General features: G+C 38.3%; 1 protein-coding gene across 2 annotated transcripts in view; it reads left to right on the top strand.

The window, feature by feature from the left end:
- Positions 1 to 11,794: 11,794 nt before the first annotated feature.
- Gem2 (Gemin 2) overlaps positions 11,795 to 24,634 on the top strand; it is an 85,985-nt gene continuing 73,145 nt past the window's right edge. Inside the window, exons 1-3 of one of the 2 annotated variants that reach the window (XM_067153326.2) lie at positions 11,795 to 12,183; positions 14,065 to 14,149; positions 14,694 to 14,834. In XM_067153326.2, coding sequence (XP_067009427.1) covers positions 12,050 to 12,183; positions 14,065 to 14,149; positions 14,694 to 14,834 — 360 coding nt within the window. In that variant the 5' untranslated portion in view covers positions 11,795 to 12,049. The remainder of the gene's footprint in view (positions 12,184 to 14,064; positions 14,150 to 14,693; positions 14,835 to 24,634) is intronic. The other variant, XM_067153325.2, reaches the window with a different exon arrangement.

The following is a 24,634-nucleotide window of genomic DNA, read 5'->3' as shown; positions in this document are numbered from 1 at the left end:
GAATCAATCTAGTTCTGCCCTGCACAAGACAAAGCGCAAAGATAATTGAAGAGAGAAGAATGAAACGAGCCAAAATTCGAGCTCGAATTCTATGCCACCGACGCCATGCTGGAACGAAAATGGACAGAAGCGAACTACGAACAGCGACATGTGGTTACAAGAATGGCAGTCCGTGGCTTCCACCATAAGCTATGTGCGACTAAAGCCCCATTCACAATGCAAACGTAACGTAACGTAAAATTAAAATTAACGTTAACTTAGAAGTTAGCGGCCATCTTATCTAATGGAACCATTCACAATGCGCCGACGTAAACTTAACTGCGAGTCCGTAAAATTAAGGGATTGCAAACTCAAAGCTCTTGCGGTTAATTTTACGTTAACTTTAAGAACCAGCCAATCAGAGCAGAGGTAAACATTGTGTGTTGTGCACGATATAATAACTTCTTTCGACGAAACGCTTGTACTTCTCTTTCAAAATAATCTTTGTGTGTATGTTTGATAGAAGGAAAAAAGAATTACAAATACGCTGTACCGAAAAAATAATAGGTGGAAATAAATATCTTGTAGCAATGAAATCTGAGGGTAAATGGGGGGGGGAGAGAAGCTCGCAACGCTGGCGAACGGACGAGACAATCCTTGTCATAAATAAAACAGTGTCCTGTATATTTCTTAACGTTATGACGCACTACTAGTTTACGAAAACGATATCATCCATACAAATAGATCCAAACATCTCATCGGGGTGTGATAGATAGTGTCATAGATGTCGGTACAGGAGATCTTACATTTCTTTTTATTAGAAAAGGGGAAGCGAACCGTTCATGTTTCATCCGCATGTCCAAAACGAACTGATGAGGGTCATTTCTTACAGTAGATTACCGAAAACGCCCTGAGATAACCTTCTTTGATTCAAGGGATGAACCCATTTTCTGCACCGTTGTTTAAATCGCCTTTTCAGGTACCGTAGGCCTACACAGCTCCCAGGAGCAAAGCAATAGATGTTTGAAGTAATATGAATTCCGCTACCACGTTGTTTGATTCCATCGAAGTATTGAAATATAAAAGTGCGAGATAGCCCAATACCCGGCTTCCGTGCTAATAACATGGCAGTGTTTTGACTGGCTGCTGTGCCTACTCTTTACGTTAATGTTACGTTCCTCCATTGTGAATACCACAAATTTTACGTTAATTTTACGGTTACGTTACGTCGTTAAGTTTACGATTATGTTTGCATTGTGAATGAGGCTTAAGCGATTCCATTAAGTGAACGACGAGTATGTGCGCTCTCTATGTGAGGAAGTGTGTGATCGCTACCACATACTTAAGTGCAAAAAAAGAACAAGATCAATCAACGAATACAGTAAAGACAATTAACTATTGAACTCTTTGCACATTTGTACGCATTTCACTTATTATTTGGCGAAGACTACCGGCACATACAGCCATGGGCGCCCGCAAGGGGGGCAAGGGGGCACTTGCCCCCCCCCCTGGAATTCTAAAAATGTTCGTGTTCAATTGGTTTAATCTCATACAAGATTATTTCATAAACTGAACTTAATGACAGTCATCTAGCATGTGTTATAACCGAATATTTCTGTAAACAATTTAATGTTGCTGACGTCATGTCGGTTTTTTATTCAAGAAAATTGTTAATGTGCCCCCCCCCCCTGGAAAGGATCCTGCGGGCGCCCGTGCGATACAGCTACCAGTCACCAATTACGTTTAATACATTCTCTTTGATTGTGTACAACTCGCGGTACCGAGTAGTTTTATAAAGAACGTTGTTTAGGCCTATAGAAGAGTTATTCTTTGATGCTTTATTCGTTGTGGTCAACGAGTTAGTCCTCTTTCTAGCTCGTTGGTTGTGGTATTACAGTCTAAGATCAGTTCTCTTTCAAATGAAAATATACATAAATATTCTATGAGTCACGCAGTGATAGTGGTACGGTACACTACTCTACTTGTGCGAGTCAGTGCTGCGCGGTAGTGGTAATTCATTCATTCATTCATTCATTCATTCATTTAGCTTCCATAGACTGTACAATTACATATTTTGAAATATGCCAACAGTATAGGAGTTGTCAAGTGATTTCCTAATACTAACAATACTATATGCACAACAATGAACATTTTGAAAAAGAAGAAGAACAGAAACACCACATACCTCAATGTTAGGACAGCACATCTTAATTTTTTAAAATAAGATTAATAACCAATATTTACAAGACAAAATAAAAATATATTGGTGTGGTGTTAATAATGTGAACATAGTCAATGTGACATTAACATATTTTTAAGGCTATATACTAGATTACAAGTTAATAAGTAGTAGCATCATTACCAGCACTTCATCATGTATTCTTCTGTACTGTAGAAGCAGCTACTCAGCAGGAGATTTTTTTAAAGCTGTGGTAAATGAACTGACGGGACTAATATCTTTAATCGTATTTGGAAGCTTATTATACAATCTGATTCCAACAGAGTCTCCATGTCTCAAGGCAATGGTTTTATTCTTGTGTTCGATAAAAATATTATTTCTTGTTCGCGTCTGGTAATTGTGATTGTCAAAATTCTTTCTGAAGTGATCAATATTTTTTTCACGTGTAGAATGCATTGCATGATGTATATACTTGGTACTGGGAGTATTCTTAGTCTCTTAAATAATGGTCTGCAATGATCTAACCTGTTACGTCTCAATATAATTCTGATAGCTTGTTTCTGTATTCGAAAAATAACATCAAGATTTGATTTGTAACAGCCCCAGAGACCAATAGCATAAGCGATGACTGAATGGAAATATCCAAAATATGCCATTCTAACATATTCTTCACTACAACTATTAGACAAAATCCTTAAGGCAAAACAAACAGAACTCAGAGACTTCCCTATTTTTTAATATGACAATCCCATCTTAATTTTTCATCTATATGGACACCTAAAAATTTTGTGGTCAACGTATTTTCAATTGCATTTGCATTTAATATAAGGTTGTGTTTTTTGCAGTTTTGTCATGGTAGTTAGATGCATTGAATTCCATGTATTGGGTCTTTTTAAAGTTCAATGTTAATTTGTTTTTCCTGAACCATGATTCTAACCTAGACAGGACTGTATTTGCTGTAGTTTCTATAGACGTAGGGTCAGGATTATTAATAATTATGTTTGTATCATCAGCATACAGAACTGCTGTTTCTACTTGATTATTGTGAGGAAGGTCATTCACATAGATCAAGAAAAGAACAGGCCCCAAAATACTACCCTGCGGAATACCTAAGTCTATGCTTTGTACCTGAGAGTGATATGTCTCATTATGCACTTTACTGTTACAATGTGTAATTTCAACAAACTGGGATCGTTTATTCAGGTATGATCTAAACCAGTCATTAACAATTCCTCTAACTCCAATCTGATATAATTTGTGCAACAATATTTCATGATCAACAGTATCAAATGCCTTTGAAATGTCAAGAAATAGTCCTATCACAGTTTCATCATTGTCAAGAGCATTTACGACCAACTGTGTAAAATGTGATAAAGCAGACAAAATACTTCTGCCAGCTCTGAACCCATGTTGTGCATTATTTAACAAGTTATATTTGATTAAAAATTTAGTAAGCCGATTTTTCGTAGCACATTCAAATATTTTTGAAATAACAGTAAGTATTGATATTGGTCTGTAGTTATGTAAATCGTGTAAGTTTCCACTTTTAAAGACTGGGATAACTTTAGCTATTTTTAGGAGATTAGGAAACTGACCACTAGAAAATGATTCATTGATGAGATAAGTTAAAGGCTGTACCAGATAGGGAGCACATTTTTTAATGAGTTTTGTGGGAACTTCATCTACACCTGTGGAAGTTTTGTTCTTCAAAGATTGTATGATTTTAAAAACTTCCAGTTCTGTTACTGGAGTTAACTGCATAGAGTTTTGCACAAAGGTTGGGAGTTCTGGTAATACATCTGATTTATTTGCATTTTCAAGTTTGTATGGTAGGGATAGAAAGAAATCGTTTATATAATTAGCCAAATGATGAGGGTCATTCATTTGTATTCCCTTATCATTTTTTATGGCAGCAACTTTATTTCCAACTGCATGTCTGTTGGTTTCTCCCTTGATTACCTTCCATATGGTTCGTGATTTATTGCACGACTCTTTAACTTTCTTGTTATTGTGCATTATCTTAGGCATCCTAAGATCTCTTCGATAGACTGATTTGTAGTTTTTAACATACTTACAAAAAACCTGGTCACAACTCTGCTGTGCTAATCTACTTAGTAATTTACATTTTTGACTTGAGATCCGTATACCCTTCGTGATCCATGGCTTTTTTGAAGATTCATTAATTACTGCAATTTTTTTTTGGAAAATGTAATTCAAATTCCGTTAAAAATGCTTAAAAAGGTTCTATACTTTTGGTCAATGCTATGACCGAATGTTATTGGAGTCCAGGTCTGAAGTTTAAGGCTTTCAATGAAACTGCCACATGCAGCTGCAGAGAAAAAACGAGTTAATTGTGCTTACTTTATTTTGGTTGAATGCTTGCTAGCATTCTCAAATTCTAGTTGTAAAATTTGAGCATGATGATCTGATAATCCAAAATTTATATTGGATGCTTGCATTTTAGAACAATGGAAATTAATACAAATGTTGTCTATCGCTGTAGCTGAGGTGGCAGTTACCCGAGTGGGTGTAAAAATTAAGTGTTTTAGAATACAGCTTTGAAGAACATGCAGTAGTTGTGATGTTGATGGAAGGTTTTCTTCAGCAAAATCTATGTTAAAATCACCACAAAGTATTACTTCTGCGCTGCTATTCCTACCGAAAATGTTATGAAGGACTTGATCTAATTTTTCTAAGAAAATCTCCACATCAGCATCCGGTGAACGGTACACGGTTAACAGAATTACCCTTTTACCATAGGGAAGCTTAAATTACACTGAAGTTAGTTCAAAATTTAATTCAGAATTATGCACTTCAAGATCCTTCCTTTCTTTACATTCAATTCCTGACTTAGCAAAAATACAAACTCCCCCCATGCTCTTTATTAACCCGACTGTAATTACTTGCCAGATAATAACCTTCAATATTAATGAGTTCAAGTTCATCATTATTACACCAATGTTCATCCAAACAGATAAACATAACATCCTGTATTGAATTTAAAATTACTTGTAATTCTAAAATTTTATTTTTAAGACATTGAATGTTCTGATGAAATATTTTGAACCGCCTATTCCTACCCTCCAAGTCATTACCGGTATTTAATTCTGGACCCACATTTTCGATTGAAATGTTATTGGTTCCAGAATCTAACACACGTTTCCCGGACTAGGTAGTTCTAGGACAGTCTTTTCCTGATCTTTACTTGTAATGATGTTACTTATTAACTTGCTTACATATTGCTTCCCAAGTCCATTCAAGTGCATGCCATGCCTCGTATGAGATGTTCGGTTTAATTTACTAATGTCTAACAGTGTAACATTTTTGAAATGACTACATATTTGCCTGAATTTATCATTTGTGTCCTTGACAGCTTTATTCACAATTGACCAGTCTGTTAAATCATGTCTATGGGGTACGTTTGTCACTATCACATTTGTATGGGTCAGCTTCCCTAGAGTCCTTTTCAGAATACTTGCAGCCTGATGGCCTTCATTTCTTGCTACATCGTTGGTTCCACCGACAATAACTATGACGTCTTTTGACGAGAGTTTATCAGAATTTCTCAAGAGGGGTTTCACTACTTCTGAAAAGGGGGCACCTGGTTGAATAACATCTGTCACTTCACTGTCGGCTCGCAACTTTGCTATATTTGCTGAAAGGCCTCGACCGTGACTATCACCAAACAGTTTCACTTTCTTCTCCTTCCTTACTTTCTTGATCACGTCATCGGCGTGAATTCGGCGTTCTTTCGTCGGTGAACTCTCATCTCGGGAGAAAGAAGTGCTTCCTTGCTCTTCCCGAACTTCGTGTAAAACGCTGAATTTGTTCGTTACTGTAGGTTGATTTCCAGATGAATTAGGCCTAGTTAGCGACACTTTCCTGTGCCGCGACGTAACCTCACTCCACGACGCGCCAACACCATCGCATTTTTTTAGTTTTTCCACCTCTTCAATCAGATTTGACTTATCAGATCGTAACTTTTTAATTACAAGGTTTGCTTCTACCAAATCCTTATGTAGCACTTCTATTATTTTGTGTAGTGATTCAACAGTTTCATGGATAGATGAAGGCGTCATTTTAGGCCTACACACACACTCGCGTTCGTAGATATTACCGGTACAAATGTTCTTTTCTGGAGATAAAGAGTGATTACTTTCACTACTGAGAATACCTTGACTGTTCTTCTCGCCATCTGTAACATTTTCTGTACATCTTACAGCACATTTCACTTCGTTTTCTGACAAAAACCGGGAACACTCATTACTAGCTTGCACTGCCGACGCCATCTTGAAAAATATCACTTGTGTTTTCGTTCAAGTGTGGTGCGGAAGTGACAAGCAATGAGACCGACAGTGGAGGAACGTCGGCGGTAACCGGGAATTCCTTACGAGTGGAAGAGGAACCCATAACTAATCCATCTAGTAATACGACACGACAGCAAGGTTCTCAGTCAACTGAGTCTGATGTACAGAGGCGTAATACGGAAGTGGTAGACCGCTCTAATTCCGAACAATCTAACAATCAATCCGAGGCGTCCCAAGTGGCTTCTACCCCGGAATATTATAATCGCTTTCATCATGGACCTTTCTTTGTATTTGTTGAATCTATAAACGAGCAAAACATCGGCAATTTACACCCTATGACACTTGGTCGCCGATTTTATGAAACTAAACTCAATGTCAAATCGATCCAACGTAAAGGACGTAATCGACTACAAGTTACTTTCCATACGGCTTCTCAAGCAAACGCATTTTTGAGTAATCCTATGCTTGAAACCCTCAAAATTAAAGCTTACATTCCATCCTCACAAGTGTTAAGAGTAGGCATTATTCGTGGAGTTGAAAAAGGTTTATCGAATGATGACATATTACAGTACCTGGAATCCGAGGCACCAGTTAAAAGCGTGCAACGACTTAATCGCCGTGCAATTCAAGATGGAGAAACGCAATACCTTCCTACGGGTTCAGTAAAAATTGTTTTCAGATCACAAACTTTACCCTCCCATGTCGCCTTATATAAGGTGTACATGGAAGTTGAACCTTACATCTTTTCACCCATTCGCTGTCGTAAATGCCAGCGCTATGGGTATACAATTCGGCAATGTCAAGCGAAAAACGCTCGTTGTGGAAAATGTGCGCAACAACATGAAACCCAGGCGTGTACTGAGCAATTTACACAATGTGCGTACTGTAAGAAAAACCATGTCACAGGTTCCTCAATTTGTCCTGAACATAAGTATCAGGTCACCATTAAAAAATTAATGAGTACTGAACACATATCTTTTCCCGAAGCTAAAGCCCGAATCGCCCTTCCAATTTATCATTCCGAGCAACAAAAACTTCAGTTCCCTCCTCTATCGTCGAATCCCCCATCCCCCTTGACTCCAAACCCGCATAAGCGTAAGTTCACCCAAGTAATCATGCAATCTCCCCCTCCTACACCTGAACCCGGTTTCGACCGACAAGGATACATGGCCATTCTGCGAAACGAACCTTCGGTTCCAGTACATTCGATCCCGTCAACGAGTGCCATGCAACAACCTCTGCAACTAGCATATCCCTCAAGTGCGCCCACATCTGCTAGGCAGCAACCCTCTGCAACCCCTCAAGATATACATTATCCTCCTTCCAAGGAACGCCTTCAGCAAGAAATCCAGCAATTGCTGGTAATGTTAATCCAAAGTATGGGTCACGAGCCTCAACTTCACCATGTATTATATAAACTACGAGACTCTATCATGAACATACTAGCATGATTACTTTACTCCAATGGAATTGTCGAAGTGTTGTCTCTAAACGACATGAGTTACAAATATTGCTGAATGAAACACGAGCTCATTTTATCTGCTTACAAGAAACGTGGTTTCAACCGCATTTCATTTTTCGATTACGAGGTTATCAAGTTTTCCGACATGATGGTAACGGCTTTGATGGAGTTGCCTCATGTGTTCATACTTCCTTATCAGTTACACATTTCTCTTTACAATTTATCATCCCGCACACTTATGCTGTAGGAATAGTACACCATAATACTTGTTTCATAAACATCTATTGCCCTCCCCACATTTACATCGCTCAGAATCAATGGATGCATTTTTTCCAACAATTTGACACATTTCCACATCTTTTCCTTCTTGGTGATTTTAATTGCCACCACACTGAATGGGGATGTATGGTGGATACAATCAAATGTTCTAATTTACTTACTACTTCAACTCATCAGAATTTGTTCCTTTTAAATGACGGCTCCCCGACCCGTTTAACTCCGCCTGAATCTCCACCCAGTGCAGTAGACCTTACTTTCTGCCGCACAACTATGGCCCCTGTCACCAGCTGGCATGCATTATCTGATACACTAGTGACCACTTCCCAATTCTCATCACATATGCTATTCACCCACCACATTCCCAGTTTCAGACACTCTCCTGTATAAGTAACGTCCGATCTTATAAAAATTTTAATGTTTCTAACTATCAATCATACCTCAATTATATTTTGCAGCAGAAACACAAGTCCCCTCTTTCCTTTTCCCTCTTACTCCCTTATTTAACCCAATATTTAAACATATTTCATCCGTGTCGACCATTAAACGTGACGACCCATCCACAGGAATATGAACTAAAATGGTGGGATAAAGAATGTCACGATCTTATTCATAAGCGCAAACAATTATTCAAACAATATCGCCAATCAATGACGCAGCAGCATTATTTTCAGTTGCGAAATCATATTGCGAAAACAAAGCTCGTCTTTAATGCAAAAAAACGAAAAGCTTGGCAATCTTTTATTTCTCAATTAACTCCACAACTTCCAGCAACGAAATTTTGGAACGCGATCCGCATGATCACGAGAACTTTCCAATACCACACTTCTTCTGCTTATCCGCGACAAGTTCTAGAAGATTTTTTATACACCCTTGCCCCTGTTACAGTAAATCCACTCTTTCTACCCACCTCACAGAATAATTCTTGTTCTTTTATTTCCCTTTTGAATCTAATTACATATAATGAATTACACTCTGTATTATGTACCGTTAATAGCTCATCACCAAGACCTGATGCAATTACTTATCAAATGCTCAAGGCCTTGCCCCCCCATGTCCAAATTTATTTACTCGAATATTATAATAGTATTTTCGAGACATTACATGTACCAGCATCATGGAACGAGTTTTTCATCGCACCTATTTTGAAACCAACAAAACGACCTACCGAACCTGAAAATTTCCGAGGCATAGTTCTGGGATCGTGTATACGCAAAGTCTTTTGTAAAATCCTTATGAAACGAATGGCGTGGGTATTGGAATATCACTCGCTATTACCCAAGTATCAGTTCGCCTTTCGACGTGGTCATAGTACACAAGACCCTATCATTATTTTCTTACTCGATATCTTATTAGCAAAATGGCGGAAACAATCTATCGTGGCAGTTTTTTTGATATTAAAGGTGCCTATGATGCTGTGTTATTGCATATCCTCTGGGAGAAATTATTTAGTGCTGGATTCCCCATCCAATTCCTTTCTATTTTAAATCAACTATTTACTAACCGCCGGTTAACTATTAAATCTCCCCAACACACAATTGATAGTCGTTACACATCACAAGGTTTACCACAGGGTTCGATACTCAGTGGAATTTTGTTTGCCCTTTACATGAAAGAGCTCGAATCTCTTGTGATTCCACTCGCTCGAATTCTACCTTACGCGGATGATTATGTTATATATTGTTCTGACTCCCACATTGACCTTTGTAGAACCACAATATCTCGGGTTTTAAGTTTAGTCATTCAGTGGCTAACGGCCCATGGAATTTCACTTTCTATACCTAAATGTGCAGCGATGATCTTTACACATAAACGAACCTTTGATAAAAGCCCTATTAACTTTGACACTTATAGCATTCCCTTGGTTTCACAACACTTATATTTAGGAATATATATCGATCAAAAACTCACATGGCAAACTCATATACGGCATCTTATTAGGAAGTCTGATCGTTATATCACCATCTTACGAACGGTAACGAAACGTGCATGGGGTGCTGACCCCTTGTCAGCACTACAGCTATATCATGCAACCATTCGGTCCATACTTGATTATAGCGCCCACATTATTGATTTAACCTCTAAACATAGTTTATTAGCTTTGGATCGTCTCCAATTTTCAGCACTACGTATCAGTGTGGGAGCCCTCCGCACAACACCAACTAACGCTTTATTAGTAGAAACTACGGAAGAACCACTGTATATTCGCAGGATAAAACTTTCCAAAAAATTCCTACTTAAACATATTAGTAGAACGAACTCCCTTATTGTCCCTAAATTACAAATATTATATGAATATTATCAACAGCGTCCTCCTCCCAATCATCGGTATCCCGCCATATATATGGCTTATGCTGAAATCCACCATCTTACTGAGACTATACTTCGTACACCACGTGTTAATACGTATTCATACCACTATGATATTCAAACATTCCGTCCTTCTATTATCATTGCCCCTTCGGATGCATCAAACCAATCAATGTCTGCACCTTATCCCACATTATACGCTCATAAGAAATTTAAAAGTCCCATAACGTCATCAGATTACCACCTATTTACCGATGGGTCAAAATCAAATACTGGAGTCGGAGCAGCATTTTACGATCCACGACTACACACTAGCTTTAAATATCCGTTACCTAATAATTTAACTATCTTTACAGCAGAATTATATGCCATATACCAAGCCCTCGTATATGTTCAACAGTTGCAATCCAAAAAATAAATATATTTAGCGATTCTCAAAGTGTTTTACAAGCTCTGCAATCACTCGCCCCTCATACAAATACATATGTCTATGAAGTTAAGTCTCTTCTATTTCGACTTGAAACATCCGGTTTTGCTATAACGCTAATATGGATTAAAAGGCATAATCGGCACTTACGCAACGATATGGCCGATATAGCAGCGAAAGACGCCAGTGCAGATACCGCGAATATATTACAAATCAAAATTCCGATTCCCGACTTCTTTCCACATATCAAAACTGCAGCTCAACACACATGGTGCACACAATGGCGATTATCTGCTCGTACGAAAGGCCAGCATTACTACCAAATTCAACCGAGTATTCCCAAACTGCCGTGGTTTGCAAATGGTACGTATACACGACGTCACATTACCAATATCATCCGACTACGTTTTAATCATGCCTTAACCCCAGTATATTTAACTCGATTTCACATTACGAACGACCCAACTTGTTCCTGCGGAGAATCTCAGGGTGATAGTGACCACTTGTTTTTTCATTGCCCCCAATATGCACATCACTAGGCCATTTTAATGCAGAAATTACTTTAAGTTCACGTACCTTTCCCTACACGACTTTCAGTTTTGTTGCACCATCCTTCGCCTACGATCAGTACTATTTTAAATGAATACCTTGATAACACTCACATCAAATTGTAATTATGATCTAGTTTTTCAGTTGTTTTGTTCCGACATGTTTGTGAGGTGGCACTTCTATATGTTCCTGCTTACTAAGTTGTTTGTGTCTCTGCTCAGTACCGAATGTAATACTTCCATGAACCTACTTATACCCGATATAATATTGCTTCTTTAAGTGCATCTATCTACGTGTGATCATAATAAAATTGGGCATTAGTGATGTAATCGTGTGCTTTTGTGATATAAGTGTAATATGTTAATGGTCTCGTGACTGGGAAAGAATTTATTGAATCCCAAACAAATATCCGCAATTCAAGACAAGATAAATATTCTATGACAGCTCTGTTATGAAACAATTTCCCGGGGTTTTATATACATAACCTATAAATATAATTAGTTTCTCCTATTTTCCTAATTAATATACTGATGATATTCATGTGTTTATCAAAATAATGTATGTTCTGCCGCTTCGTATTAATGTCTGGGTACGGTGATCTACTTGAACCTGCGTTGGAAATAGGTGTAATTAACGAAGATTTCGACCCTTCGGTTCCTCCTGCAACTGGTCAAGAATACATTCAGAGAGTGGTGTAAGTATTCAGATTCCATTTCTGCACCTTCCCAGTTATTTAGTCCATTGGTTTCTTTACCAGGCATGGTCTTTGAGTGGATCTACCACATAAGATGGCTGTCTCGAAACTTACAATAACAGGAGGTGAGGTGTTTAGCCGTAAGAAAGAAGGTAGGTTATTTCATGATCATCATCACCAGAGGCTTTCTGCTCCAGCAAGCTGGATTCGGTTATAAATTGCTTGCGTTAAAGAAGCCGACCATATCTTAGTCGCTGTTCTAGTTTTTATTGCCATCGTGCATTTCTGGCCAAGCATCCTTGCCTTCCACATGGACAGTCTGATCAAAGTATATTCTTGGAATCCTATCAGGAACCATTGTTTTTATACGCCTGTTTAGTATGTTTACTTTCTGATGTTTCAGGCTAGCTCCTTTCCATCCCAAGCTGTTTGCTGACTTCATTTTTTATTTTGTCTCTGCTTGTCTTCTGCAGACAGGAGTGGAGGAACTTCATTCCTAAGGCTTGCAGTCTGCTATTTTCTGGACCTGTCAGAGTACAGTAGCAGAATTCACAAGTCCATAGGTCATGATTAGCACCATATACTTTTTATACCAAGCGACTTGCAAGGATTGGGTATGGGTGGGAACAATGGCAGGAGAGTACTCAGAATGAGATGATAAATGCTAAGTTACGAATGAACTCCTTGGATGAAGCGGTACACATAATCCGGCTTCTGTGGTGTGGTAATCCCAGGCTAATAGAGGATTATAGGTTACCTAGGAGAATAATGGACTCGTTCATGAGGGGTAACAGAAGATGATGATTATTAGGTTCAGTGTCCAAAAATTTAAAGATGAGAGTTATGGATCAAAACGGGTAACAGAGCTAATTACAAAATAGAGGATTGTTGAGGAATTTTGTGAATTCACAGAAGTTTACAGACTGGATGCTGAAAGGCATAATAGTCTATAACGCAGATGTATGTAATCTATGTATGTATGGCAAAGAAATCTCAATAATTTACGGGCCATGAAGACTTTTGGCAGTTGATGGGAGAGAGTGGCTCTGTGCATGTAGCAGTTAATCTGGTAATCATTTCTGGTATAGGCCTATCCAGAAGTGGAAGTCTTGTTTCCAGATCTTTTGACTTCGGGCCAGGGAATCAAACCCACATCCTTCTGGGCAAATCAAGCATTGTTTGAACTAACTCTGCTAGGTTCCCGTGTTTGCACCCTGGCCCACCCACCCTCCTCCTCCAGTATTGTATGGTTTGAAAGTGGAATTATTTGGTCAATCTTTGATTTGTAAATCTAGCAATCCTCTTGTAACCCATATCCAAAATTTGAGTCTTTGGTGTTGAGAAAACTAATCATACCTTAAAGTACAAGATAATTTATTTTATGTGTACTATTACTTGTTATAGGCTATTATTATATTCCACCGAGCTCGATAGCTGCAGTCGCTTAAGTGCGGCCAGTATCCAGTATTCGAGAGATAGCGGGTTCGAACCCCACTGTCGGCAGCCCTGAAAATGGTTTTCCATGGTTTCCCATTTTCACGCGAAGCAAATGCTGGGGCTGTACCTTAATTAAGGCCACGGCCGCTTCCTTCCCACTCCTAGCCCATCCTTGTCCCATCGTCGCCGTAAGACCTGTCTGTGTCGGCGCGACGTAAAGCCACTTGCAAAAAATATTTTATTCCATACTATATTAAAATGATCTCAAAAATCAATTATGGCAAGTGAAACTAAATTCCAATATCTTGTAATAAGTGAAACTAGTGTATAGAAATGTCCATAGAAGTGGACAATTGCCTAAAGCTCTGTTTCTTGTGCCTTTTCCCTTGGTTTTTTTTTTTCCTTTTAATTATGTACATAAGCCCCTTCATTTTCCTTTTTCAGATTAGAGGCTTCAAGATGTGAAGGAGTGGTTGTTGCTGAAATTGATAGGTCACGTTTCAAGAAGCAGACCATAAATATTAATGCTGTGAGTAGATTTGTGGATCAAAGGCAGGCAAACTTACAGTTTTATGCGACTGTTCAGGTCATAATCATAGCTATGAGACTTTTAGGTGAAAACAGAACCATGGGATATAACTTTCCATTTAAAAAATGCCATATAAATTGATTGAAATTCAAATCGTGGCCACCTTCATGAACAACCGGTGATGTTGCGTGGCTATAATGCTGCCCCCCCCCCACTTTGTAGATCAATACTTATTTGTATCATAAAGTGAGATCTGGTTATTTTGAGATTAAATTCAGATTCATTCCATACTTGTTGGAAAGAATTTTAACTTCAATTGCATTTTAACATCAGAAGTTAATTCGCATAGGAGAAAAAATAAATAATTTTAGATTTTGCTGTATGGGGGAACAGTTGTTTTGAAAATCATATTAACTCTTATTTCTGTAGCCTATATGGTTCTTTGCTTTTAGTTGGTCAGCAATGGCTGATTTATTACTACTTTTGTATGTAGCACCTGAAAAACCTTCCTACGACTTTTACTGATTTTACATTTCTTTTATAGGCAGAAACTTGTCCAGTAACTCCATCACATCTAATGCCTACTTTGGAATGGCAGCAGTGTCAAGTAGCTGACTTTTCTTCCTTACGCCAGGCACTTGCCCGGCGTAAGGCCGCTGGCATTCCTGTTCCATCTTACAAGTTGGTATGTATTAAATCAATTTTGGGTGTTATTTTACCTTTTTTTTGTTTTTTGTTACGGTACACAATCACGCTATCTCTAGTTCACTTGTAGGCACCATCATATGCTATTAGATTTGTTCATTAGGGTACAAGGAAGGAGTAGAGGTGCGAAAATACTAGGTTTTTATACTATTACCTGCCATATAGAACACTGAAAAGGACACTATATAAGACTGGAAGAGCACATGGCGACCATGTTTACTTGTTGACGGAGGGATGATGATACCTGACGTCATAGGGTGTTACAGGGAGACAGGAAATTAATATCAGAAAACTAAGTCAGAATTTTCGCTACTATGCATGTGCGCCTGAAGTCCGAATTTTTGCTACCGCACATGCGCGCCTGATTTAATTATTTAACATTTCACTGTGGACAAGGAAAATGGTTATGATGTCACACCACCCCCCTGTACCTCCATATACAGCACGTGGTACACCTGCGAGAATGTGACGTAGGCAAGAGCCACCAACCGTTCCTCGTGGCAGGAAGGGGGCGTAACTCCCATGGTCCTTATGAGCTTGGGTTCATCTAAATATACACATATGTGTGGCTCGTAAGGGATTATTGATACAAATGCATAACCATAGTGAATACACACTACCGGGCGAGTTGGCCGTGCGCGTAGAGGTGCGCGGCTGTGAGCTTGCATCCGGGAGATCGTGGGTTCGAGCCCCACGGTCGGCAGCCCTGAAGATGGTTTTCCGTGGTTTCCCATTTTCACACCAGGCAAATGCTGGGGCTGTACCTTAATTAAGGCCACGGCCGCTTCCTTCCAACTCCTAGGCCTTTCCTGTCCCATCGTCGCCATAAGACCTATCTGTGTCGGTGCGACGTAAAGCCACTAGCAAAAAAAAAAATGAATACACACTATGGAATATGGGCGTACAAATGTAATCTTATGATTTTCTTTCGTCGTCAATAAACAGGTAAGTATTTGCGTTAGGGGTTGAAGGCAGTTGCCAAGTGGTTATGTTCGTTAGGTTGGTACGTCTCATGTGCATGTGTAGATCGACGATGGTGGAGCGGTTACCTGCAGCAATTACCACGTGGTCGTGATAGTTGTGCCATTACTGTCAGTTCAATTTATCATATTTATTTAATTAATGGCTTGTATATGCACATTGCGTGGTATTATCTAGTTAACTAATTACAGAATGATTCGTACATTCAAGGTGGTTTTATGTGCTTTTTACGTGTTTCATTGCATATCACAGTGAGATGAACATGACCAGATTAAAACACAATGAACACTTGAAACACTAAAATATTCTTAACTACATCACACAAACACATCACATTCACACAAGGGTAAAACGTATTTTATGTACACAATATTTACAACGAATCCTGCCTCAATGAATTAATCAATTATTTTTACATGGTCGCGTCAATCAAATTCGGCAGATGAACTCAGGTCCGGTAACGTGAACGACTCGATTAGTGATTAGTGTTCGAATTAGTGTAATCAGTTTGATTGATATAATCTTTAAATAACAACGGAGATCCACCTAAATTTCAGAGATTAACTGGAAGATTCTAATAGAATTCAATAATCATCACCATCACAGGGGTCCAAATCGCAAGTCTAGCTTTCGTGAGCCTTAAGCATATCTATTATTACTCCCTACTCATGAATATATTAAACACGTGCTCCACCTTAATTATAATTCACACTGTGTTCCCAAAGACACGAGCAACAAATTACTCAAAGAATATCTTGCAGGATCACCAATATTCCAGGCGCAAATATGAGCAGAACACTTCAAAATTCATGTGAGAATACCCTAAGTCAATTTATAGCTCACGACCATTAATTATATTTTTAACCCGGTCTTCTAATTTAATTTATTATTATTTTAGTGATTATTAGGTCTTATCAGTCCTTCTAAATATCATGAAATTAGATGACACGATCCTAAAGAATTGGAAGTGAGATTAGATGACACTCAATTCGACACTATTTCACAAAATTAAGTACAACTCCATATCACGAAAATTCAAGGATCACACGTAAGCAAGAGAAATTTATCGCGTGGTCAGTTGATTTTTAACATATCTAAGTCCTGCATTTGAGAATTCATTCAAAGAACTACTACAACAACTAGTCTAATAGATCTCAAATTCCAGTCACACACATGTAATTCAACTACCATGGCACTTTAAGAATGAAAATTGAAATAACTCAAACTACTGCAAAAACTAATAGAACTATGATCTAGGGAAGAAAGATCATCTAGTTTTACATAGATGAGAAAGATATCGGATACAGTAGAAGTCCGTTATAGCGAGAATCCATAACGGCGAAAAATTTACTCGCTATAGCGGATTGTAATTATATCCAATTTATTGTAAAAGTTGGGATAATCCCCATACTCATTAAATTCAGTATGAAATGGCAATCAGTTTGTTCAAAATTTGGGTTTTCGCGGATAATATCCACACTGCGACTTACTTGTTTGTTGTTTTTTGAAATCCGATACTACGTGAAAGTGTGTGTTTAATTTCATTCTGAATAAATATATATTACGGTATTTCTCTGAATCCAAGACGACCCCCACTTTTTCTTCAAAAATTTTTAATTTGGCTTAAAAAGTGCTTTGTAAAATCATATGAATGTTTTTCTTATACAGTACGCATTTTTAGACTGTAGACGCCGAACATTGGCTTTAGTTATGCCGTATTTTTTGCGGCTGTACAATTATGCTTTATTTCAGCGGGTTTAATAACCATTTACTTAAAATTGGCATCATAATATCGAAGGAAACTCGTTGAAAATTTGCTGGCAATACACATTCCACGCGTCTCTACAATACGACGATCCATCAGGAAAATATTCTTGCTTACTATAAAACTGTTACTTTCACTTAGCGTCAGATATAACTGGCTGCCGCTACACGCACGTCTTGCTTGCCAGATTCGGCTGACTTCAGCGGCTAGCGTTCTATAGGTCTTAATCGCGGACTTTGAAAGTCAACGAACGAGTGTATTGCGCCGCGATATGGCAATTCCGCCCATGCATTTTTGTGCACATACCTCACAATTTCATCTTCGACTTCTTTAAAGTGTCCTTGTTGTGGGCCACTGAATGCATTTTTTGTGCAGGGCGCATTTTCAAGCTATCTTTGTCTTCACGGTAACGCCGAATATTGGCTTTAGTTAGGCCTATGCCGTATTTTCTTGCGGCTGCACAATTATTATACATTTCCGAGTGTTTAATAGCCATTAACTTAAAATTGGCATCATAACATCGACGAGAACCCGTTCAAAATTTGCCGGCAATACCTGTTCCATGTATTTTTACAATACGACGACCCATCACGAAAATATTCCTGCTGTCTATAAAACTTAATTTTACTAAGCGTCAGAAGTACAGCAGATGCGTTATAACTCTGCTACTGAGTAGCCGTGGTCTTTCTAAGAATTCGAAGGCTCGCATGTTTTGCTGCCATTCTGCAGATTTGAGAAATGTTTTTGTAGAGGATAATAGAATGTCATTCCCTCTTCACTATTTCCCGAGATCCAGTGACGTTACACATAGGCACTGTACGACCGGTCGCCGCGGCTAGAGATGTAGGCCTATGATAGAGGCGGTCGTTTATTGTGAACGAGTTTTGTGTGCACGGGCGCGGGGGTGAAAAGAAACAGCATGGTTATTGCGGTAGTTGCCAGTGGTATTCATTACTATCAGGCCGCGAATGCAAAATGACCCTTGATTTTTCACATGATGTTCTGAGAAAAAATCGTCTTGGATTCGGAGAAAAAAGGTATCACTCCAGAGGCTTCTGTGGCAAACATTGCCGTTTTCTTCTTCAAACGGCATCACCTAATCTAACCTAACCGTATATGTACCATGAAAACGTATTTGAAACGCATATAGCGAAATGATAACCTCCTCGCTAAAAATTGACATGGGAATAGCTTTCCGAAATTTAACTAGACGTGAGAAAATACAAAAATATAAATATAAAAATATAAACTATCCTCTGAAATCAGTGATATAGGTACCCTGCCATATCTTGAGGTGTATCACTTTCTTACTTAATTTCAGTATACGGTATACCATTAAAATTAAGAGATCGTTTACTTCAGCCTTTATTTTTAACGAGTAACAACTGCTACCGGCCACGTTATTTAGGCATTTATTACGAAAATGTGTCATCCTCTTTCATTTGATTTTGAATTTTCTTTTGAGAACAGCAGTCGATGGGTATTACTAATCGACTCCAATATTGCCTTTGAATGTTGACGTGAGAGCTCGCAAATGCACATAACGCGAAAACTAAACCGTACCGAAGATGATCGATCACATTTTGTGGCAAACGTTTCAGATTTGTTATTCATATAGCGTCACATATCCTAACTTCTCTGTACTATTTGTATGATAAAAACATACTTCAAGCTGAAGTAGAGAAAATATAAAATATAAACTAACCTCGTAATTAATGATGCACTCTGCCATATCTTGAGGTGTAGGCCTATCACATTCTTACTTAATTGCGGTATTTAGCATTAAAGTATAGATCTCGTCCGCCTCTGTGGTGTAGTGGTTAGTGTGATTAGCTGCCACCCCCACTTGAAGTTATATTATCATGATTTAAATGCAAAGACTGAAAAGAAGCAAGTGTTTACCCAAGGAACGCTGGAACTCCCCACATGAGAGGGAGAACCAAATCTGAAAGACAACTCAGTAACGCATGTCCTCAGCAGGACTGCAAGCAAGTCCGGACATAGGAAAACCCACAAATTCAAATATTATTATTAAAAATACTGTACATGTATACTAATATATCACCGTGCTAGTGCAAGACCACGATAAGAGCAAATTTTCAGTTTTGGCTTTTTACACCAATTGATGTATTTTAGTGTGATCTTCAAAGTAAAAGTGCAAAAAATGGCTAAATTTATATAATTGGGCCCTCTAAGTAAAATACATTTGTTTTACATTGAAGTATTTTTTAAAAAAGATGTTCATTGCAAAACAGCATCATCTGCAGATGCATCGATTTTACACTGGAAATTGGAGAATACATTTACCTTCAGTGCAGAAGTATTTTTTTCCAAATACGAATGCCATTACTAGTGGTTACAATTATTATTTTATTTTCATTGTTTAGTGCTAGGATCATATTAAGCCTATGTAGTGTTTTAATAAATGTAAAAGCAAATAATGGAGCATGATGTGATGTTTATAATGAGGGATTGTATTTTTTTGCATTAGACCAGACTTTCAGGAAACACACCACCAATTGTGAGAAGGGTTGAAGAGAAAGAACTTCTCCCACCAGATGACTCAGATTCAACTGTTGTTGAACTTTCTCCTCTTACGGAACAAATAGAACATGAAAGTTTGATGTACCATGCAACGTGTCCTTGCCACACCGATGTACCTGTCTTCGTCACAACAAACACATGGGTTTAATAATACCGTGAGTAACCATAAGAAGAAATAAACTAAAGGTTTGCAGAATGTTCATGAATACCTGTGGCATAGGAAACACCATGACTTCTGCAGTTATTTCCAAAAAACAACAGTTTCCTAGAAGAAGAAAGAAGGGGGAAACATGGAAAACAAAAGAAGCTACCCCTAATGATAAGGGTAGAGTTCCATTACATTCGAGCTGATACAACACGAGAGTATTTTGAAGGTTCACTGGATATATCCACATTATAACGGATGTATATTGAGAAATGTAAGTTAGATAATGAACCGATCGCAAAGAAGCATGTATACAAAACAATATTTAATACAGAATTCAGTATCGGGTTTCATAAACCTAAGAAGGATCAGTGTATGATCTGTGAAGAATATAAGAATTCTATGGAGGAAGAAGAAGAAGAAAAGCAAAAACTTAAAGACAAGTATGATAGACATCATGCAGAGAAAGAAACAATGAGATGGGAGGAAGAAATTTATATTTTTCAGGCCACTGTGGAGTTGTGGCCAAGTTTGGTTTTCAAGCTCTTACACCTCTGCCAAGTGGTGAAATATCAACTTTTTACTATAAAAAACTTTATTTATTTAATTTCACTATTTACGAAGTTGTCTCTAAAATTGGAAGATGCTACATGTGGCATGAAGGTCATACTGTAAGAGTTACAAATGAAGTTGGTAGCTGCATAATGGAGTTTCTGGAAGTATACCCAAATCAAAAAGTGTTCCTACTCAGACAATTATGTTGGCCAAAATAAGAACAAAATTGTGTTATCTGCGTATTTGTACCTTTACGCTGTTCTAAAGTTAGAAATTCTGTCTATTCAACATAAGTTTTTGGTGGTATGACACAGACAAAATGAGGGAGATTCTATGCACTCTTGCATAGAATATGAGAAGAAAAGAGCTTTGAAATAGTCGTATTTATGTTCCCTCCCGCAAGTCTAGCAAAAAGGACTGAGAAACCTTACCTTAAGATGTACAATATTATAGGTTAGGATCCACCTTTCAATACTCCGTAATAAGATGGTAAAAAGTAGTTACAACCTGTTTAATGGGACCGGTTTCAACACATTTTAAGTGTCATCATCAGCCAATTTGCGAAGATCTTAAAACAACTAGCACATTGAATACAGGCAAAAAATTAACATTGTATCATAACGTAGCAATTCAGTAAATGTTCAAAACACAATAATCACAGTCAAGGGAGTAAACAGAACATCACTATCTTGCGCCGAAAACAAATATAGCTGAAGTTCATAAGCAGGTCAAATATTCGCTTATGTAAAGTCGTTGCTAGGCAGGTCTTGTAGGCATTTGTTTCTCCGGCCGAAGAGCAAAAGGTGACGTGTAAGACAAATGGAAACGCCTGACTTCATAGTGTGCAAGTCATTATGCAATGACATTGGCAACAATTTTTCCATCAGTGATGATGGGGAAAAAGTTTCATGGAGTGCTGTCACAGAGATGGTGAAGAAGAATTCCCCTGGGGAGGAGGTTCTTTTATAAAACTTCCTACCACAAAAAAGCAATAAACAAGTGCATATTAAGAGAAAGACAAGGAGGAGCAAACCACGTCATCATCCCAAAACTCTCAAACTCAAATCAGCTTTTAGAAAAGCTCCAAAGATATCAGTCAACAAGAAGAAAGACCTTGTTTTCACTCTGTGCTCAAAATTTGATGCCTGAGACACATCTCCCAATCTGCATTACTTTGGAAGTGGAAAAGGAATGAGGTTCTGACTACTGGAGCAAATGACGCACTCACCCCCCTGTGGGTGGGAGACACAGATGAAGAATACACCCACAGTATCCCCTGCCTGTCGTAAGGGGCGACCAAGGGATGATTGAATTAGAACCATGAGGCTACTTGTAATTAGTACAATCACGCGAGGAATACCATGGGTCGCCTTTACTTGCTAGTAGTAGTACACAATAGGTTTGTGATTAGTATTAACAGAGGGTGAATTAGTATGGGTTTTCAAGTACCCTTGATTAGTACCACTATATGCAGAACACAGCGGGCTTACATTTCCTGTGATTAGTACCCTAGTGAGAAACACCCTATCTCAAATAGCCTGGGAGATAAACACCAAAAACACGTCATAAATGCAGTGGTACTGTCTTTCTTTTGGTAAGGCATTGAACATACTTGACATGTGTTATGTAATGTTATTTCCCCATAAAATTATGTACTTCTAAATCTGTTTATCTTCACCTTTCACTTCTAGAAAACTGTTTAGTTTCAATTTATAATTGATATTCGTGCATTAAAGTGCCTTTTGAGAGGGGCGATATGTCAACAGCAGAACAGCCGTTGCAATATTCACTATAGGCTCATTTAGCTAACATGCGACCTGTGTGCTTTCTGTTTACTGCTGTGTTCCGGGTGTTATTGGCATGCTAGTGACTTCTCATATTATTGCAAGTTTCTTTCGTGCTAATATTTAGAAACATATCATTACTAATTAAGTTGGTAGTCAGTCTTTGTGTTTAGGATTTAGTTAACTGTTTTAATTTAAATTACCTTTGTTAAGGTTCTGTGTGGAGTGAAGATGGGTGAGCACGGCCAATTGATTGTCTCCGTGTAAAATGAGAGCATTGTACAAGTACTTACTACAGGTTTGTTGGAAATTATACTGGGTCATCATAAAAGACTTTTAAGTTTTTACCTTAAAATGAGATTTTTCTATTATCCAAATTCTGTTCGCTTGGGAGAACAGCCTTTCTACAGATGCATTTTTAGCTGGTAGGGAAAGGATGTATTGAATGAGTGATGAAAGATGATGCCCGACAGTGTGTTCCTTAAGGTGAACAGAGATTTCTGTCCATCGTTTATCCACTCCTACAAGAACATCATGCTATTCCACAGATTTATTCTTTCTGGTGTTATTCACCTCTGGTTAAGCATAAAAATTCATCAAATAAACTACTTTTTTCACTGTTTCCTGGCAGCTATACCACATTGAGTGCACCGCACTTGCTTTTCTCTTGTTTCGAGGTAGTGGGATACCCCATCAAAACGCACTTCTGGCAACACGCGTGAAGATACTTTCGTACTCGGTTTTCCTGCGTTAGAACGCGTAGCGGCACAAGATTGGATATATGCCCTAACGATGTACCGTGTGAAGCCAAGAAGGTCTAAATTTTCTTCTTTGCCCTTTGGGATCAAACGGTAAAGTTGCCATGCATTGTTCATGGAGACGTTCAGAAGGAACGCAATTAGAGGCCAATACCATTTCTTGTTTTTTATGCTGATGCGGTAACAAGATACATTTTGATCCAACCAATCGACGCCCCTCCCCCCATGTGCATATTATACAAAATTATACATGCCGGCTGAATTACTGTTATGTATTTCTTTTCAGCATTACTCCATCTTCTGGTATGTCCTACAGGTGCTACACCAGACACAGTTGAGGCTACTGTAATAACATTATCATCATTGTAGCGTACGAGGGTGATACTTAAGTTATGTTCTGTTAGCTGGTGGTAACTGCCACATTTCTCTTTTTGACAGAGATCAATCTCAGGAAGTGGAGCATTTTCCACTCGATTCTGGCATACGGTACCTGTACCTTCGTGGCCTTTCTCTTTCAGTCTTTCCAACAATCGAAAGGATGTAAAATAATTATCAAAGAACAAGCTGAGTTGAGTACCTTCTGGTAGTTCTGAAATTAGGTCCATAACAACTGAGCTACCTACTCCTAATTCTGGTATTGTGTTTCCAGTAGCCGCTCCTTGGTAAAGTTCTCCTTGAACTAGATACTTGAGACGAGTTGATAGAGCTCAGACTTTATACCTAAAACGTATTGGTTTGCGATGAATGTGTTGCTTGGCACCGTGTCATCCAAAGTAGGGGACCACTGACTCGCCCACAGAAAAATGCATATCACCAGGATAACGCCGTAGCCAGCATTCGTTTAGCATAGTCCAAACGGGGTGAATTTTTCCAAAACGGTCATTGCAGTCTAGTTTAGTGTTGTCACAAAAATGTGAATATCTAAGAATTTCTTCAAAGCGATTGCGCGACATTGCTGTGCTTACCCCAACATGATGTACATCTTCAGTGGCTTCCCAGTACATTCTTGTCCTGACCATAACATTGTAACCGGAAAGAAGCAATATTGTAAAGAACAGCCGAAGTTCAGTTTTTTACAACAAAAATGACGCATTAACTTTTTCAACAGAGTACTGAACTGTGCTCTGAATGATATAATCAAGTATTTCACCTTTGAAGAACAGCTCAAACAATTGCGTTGGAGAATATTATACATTGTTTAGAAAATTTGGTCGAGTAAACTCTGTGCTGGGCTTGTTCATAATGTCA

The sequence above is a fragment of the Anabrus simplex genome, chromosome 1, assembly GCF_040414725.1.
Source record: "Anabrus simplex isolate iqAnaSimp1 chromosome 1, ASM4041472v1, whole genome shotgun sequence".
In the NCBI taxonomy this organism is placed as follows: domain Eukaryota; kingdom Metazoa; phylum Arthropoda; class Insecta; order Orthoptera; family Tettigoniidae; genus Anabrus; species Anabrus simplex.
This window is presented reverse-complemented; position numbering and strand designations above follow the sequence as displayed.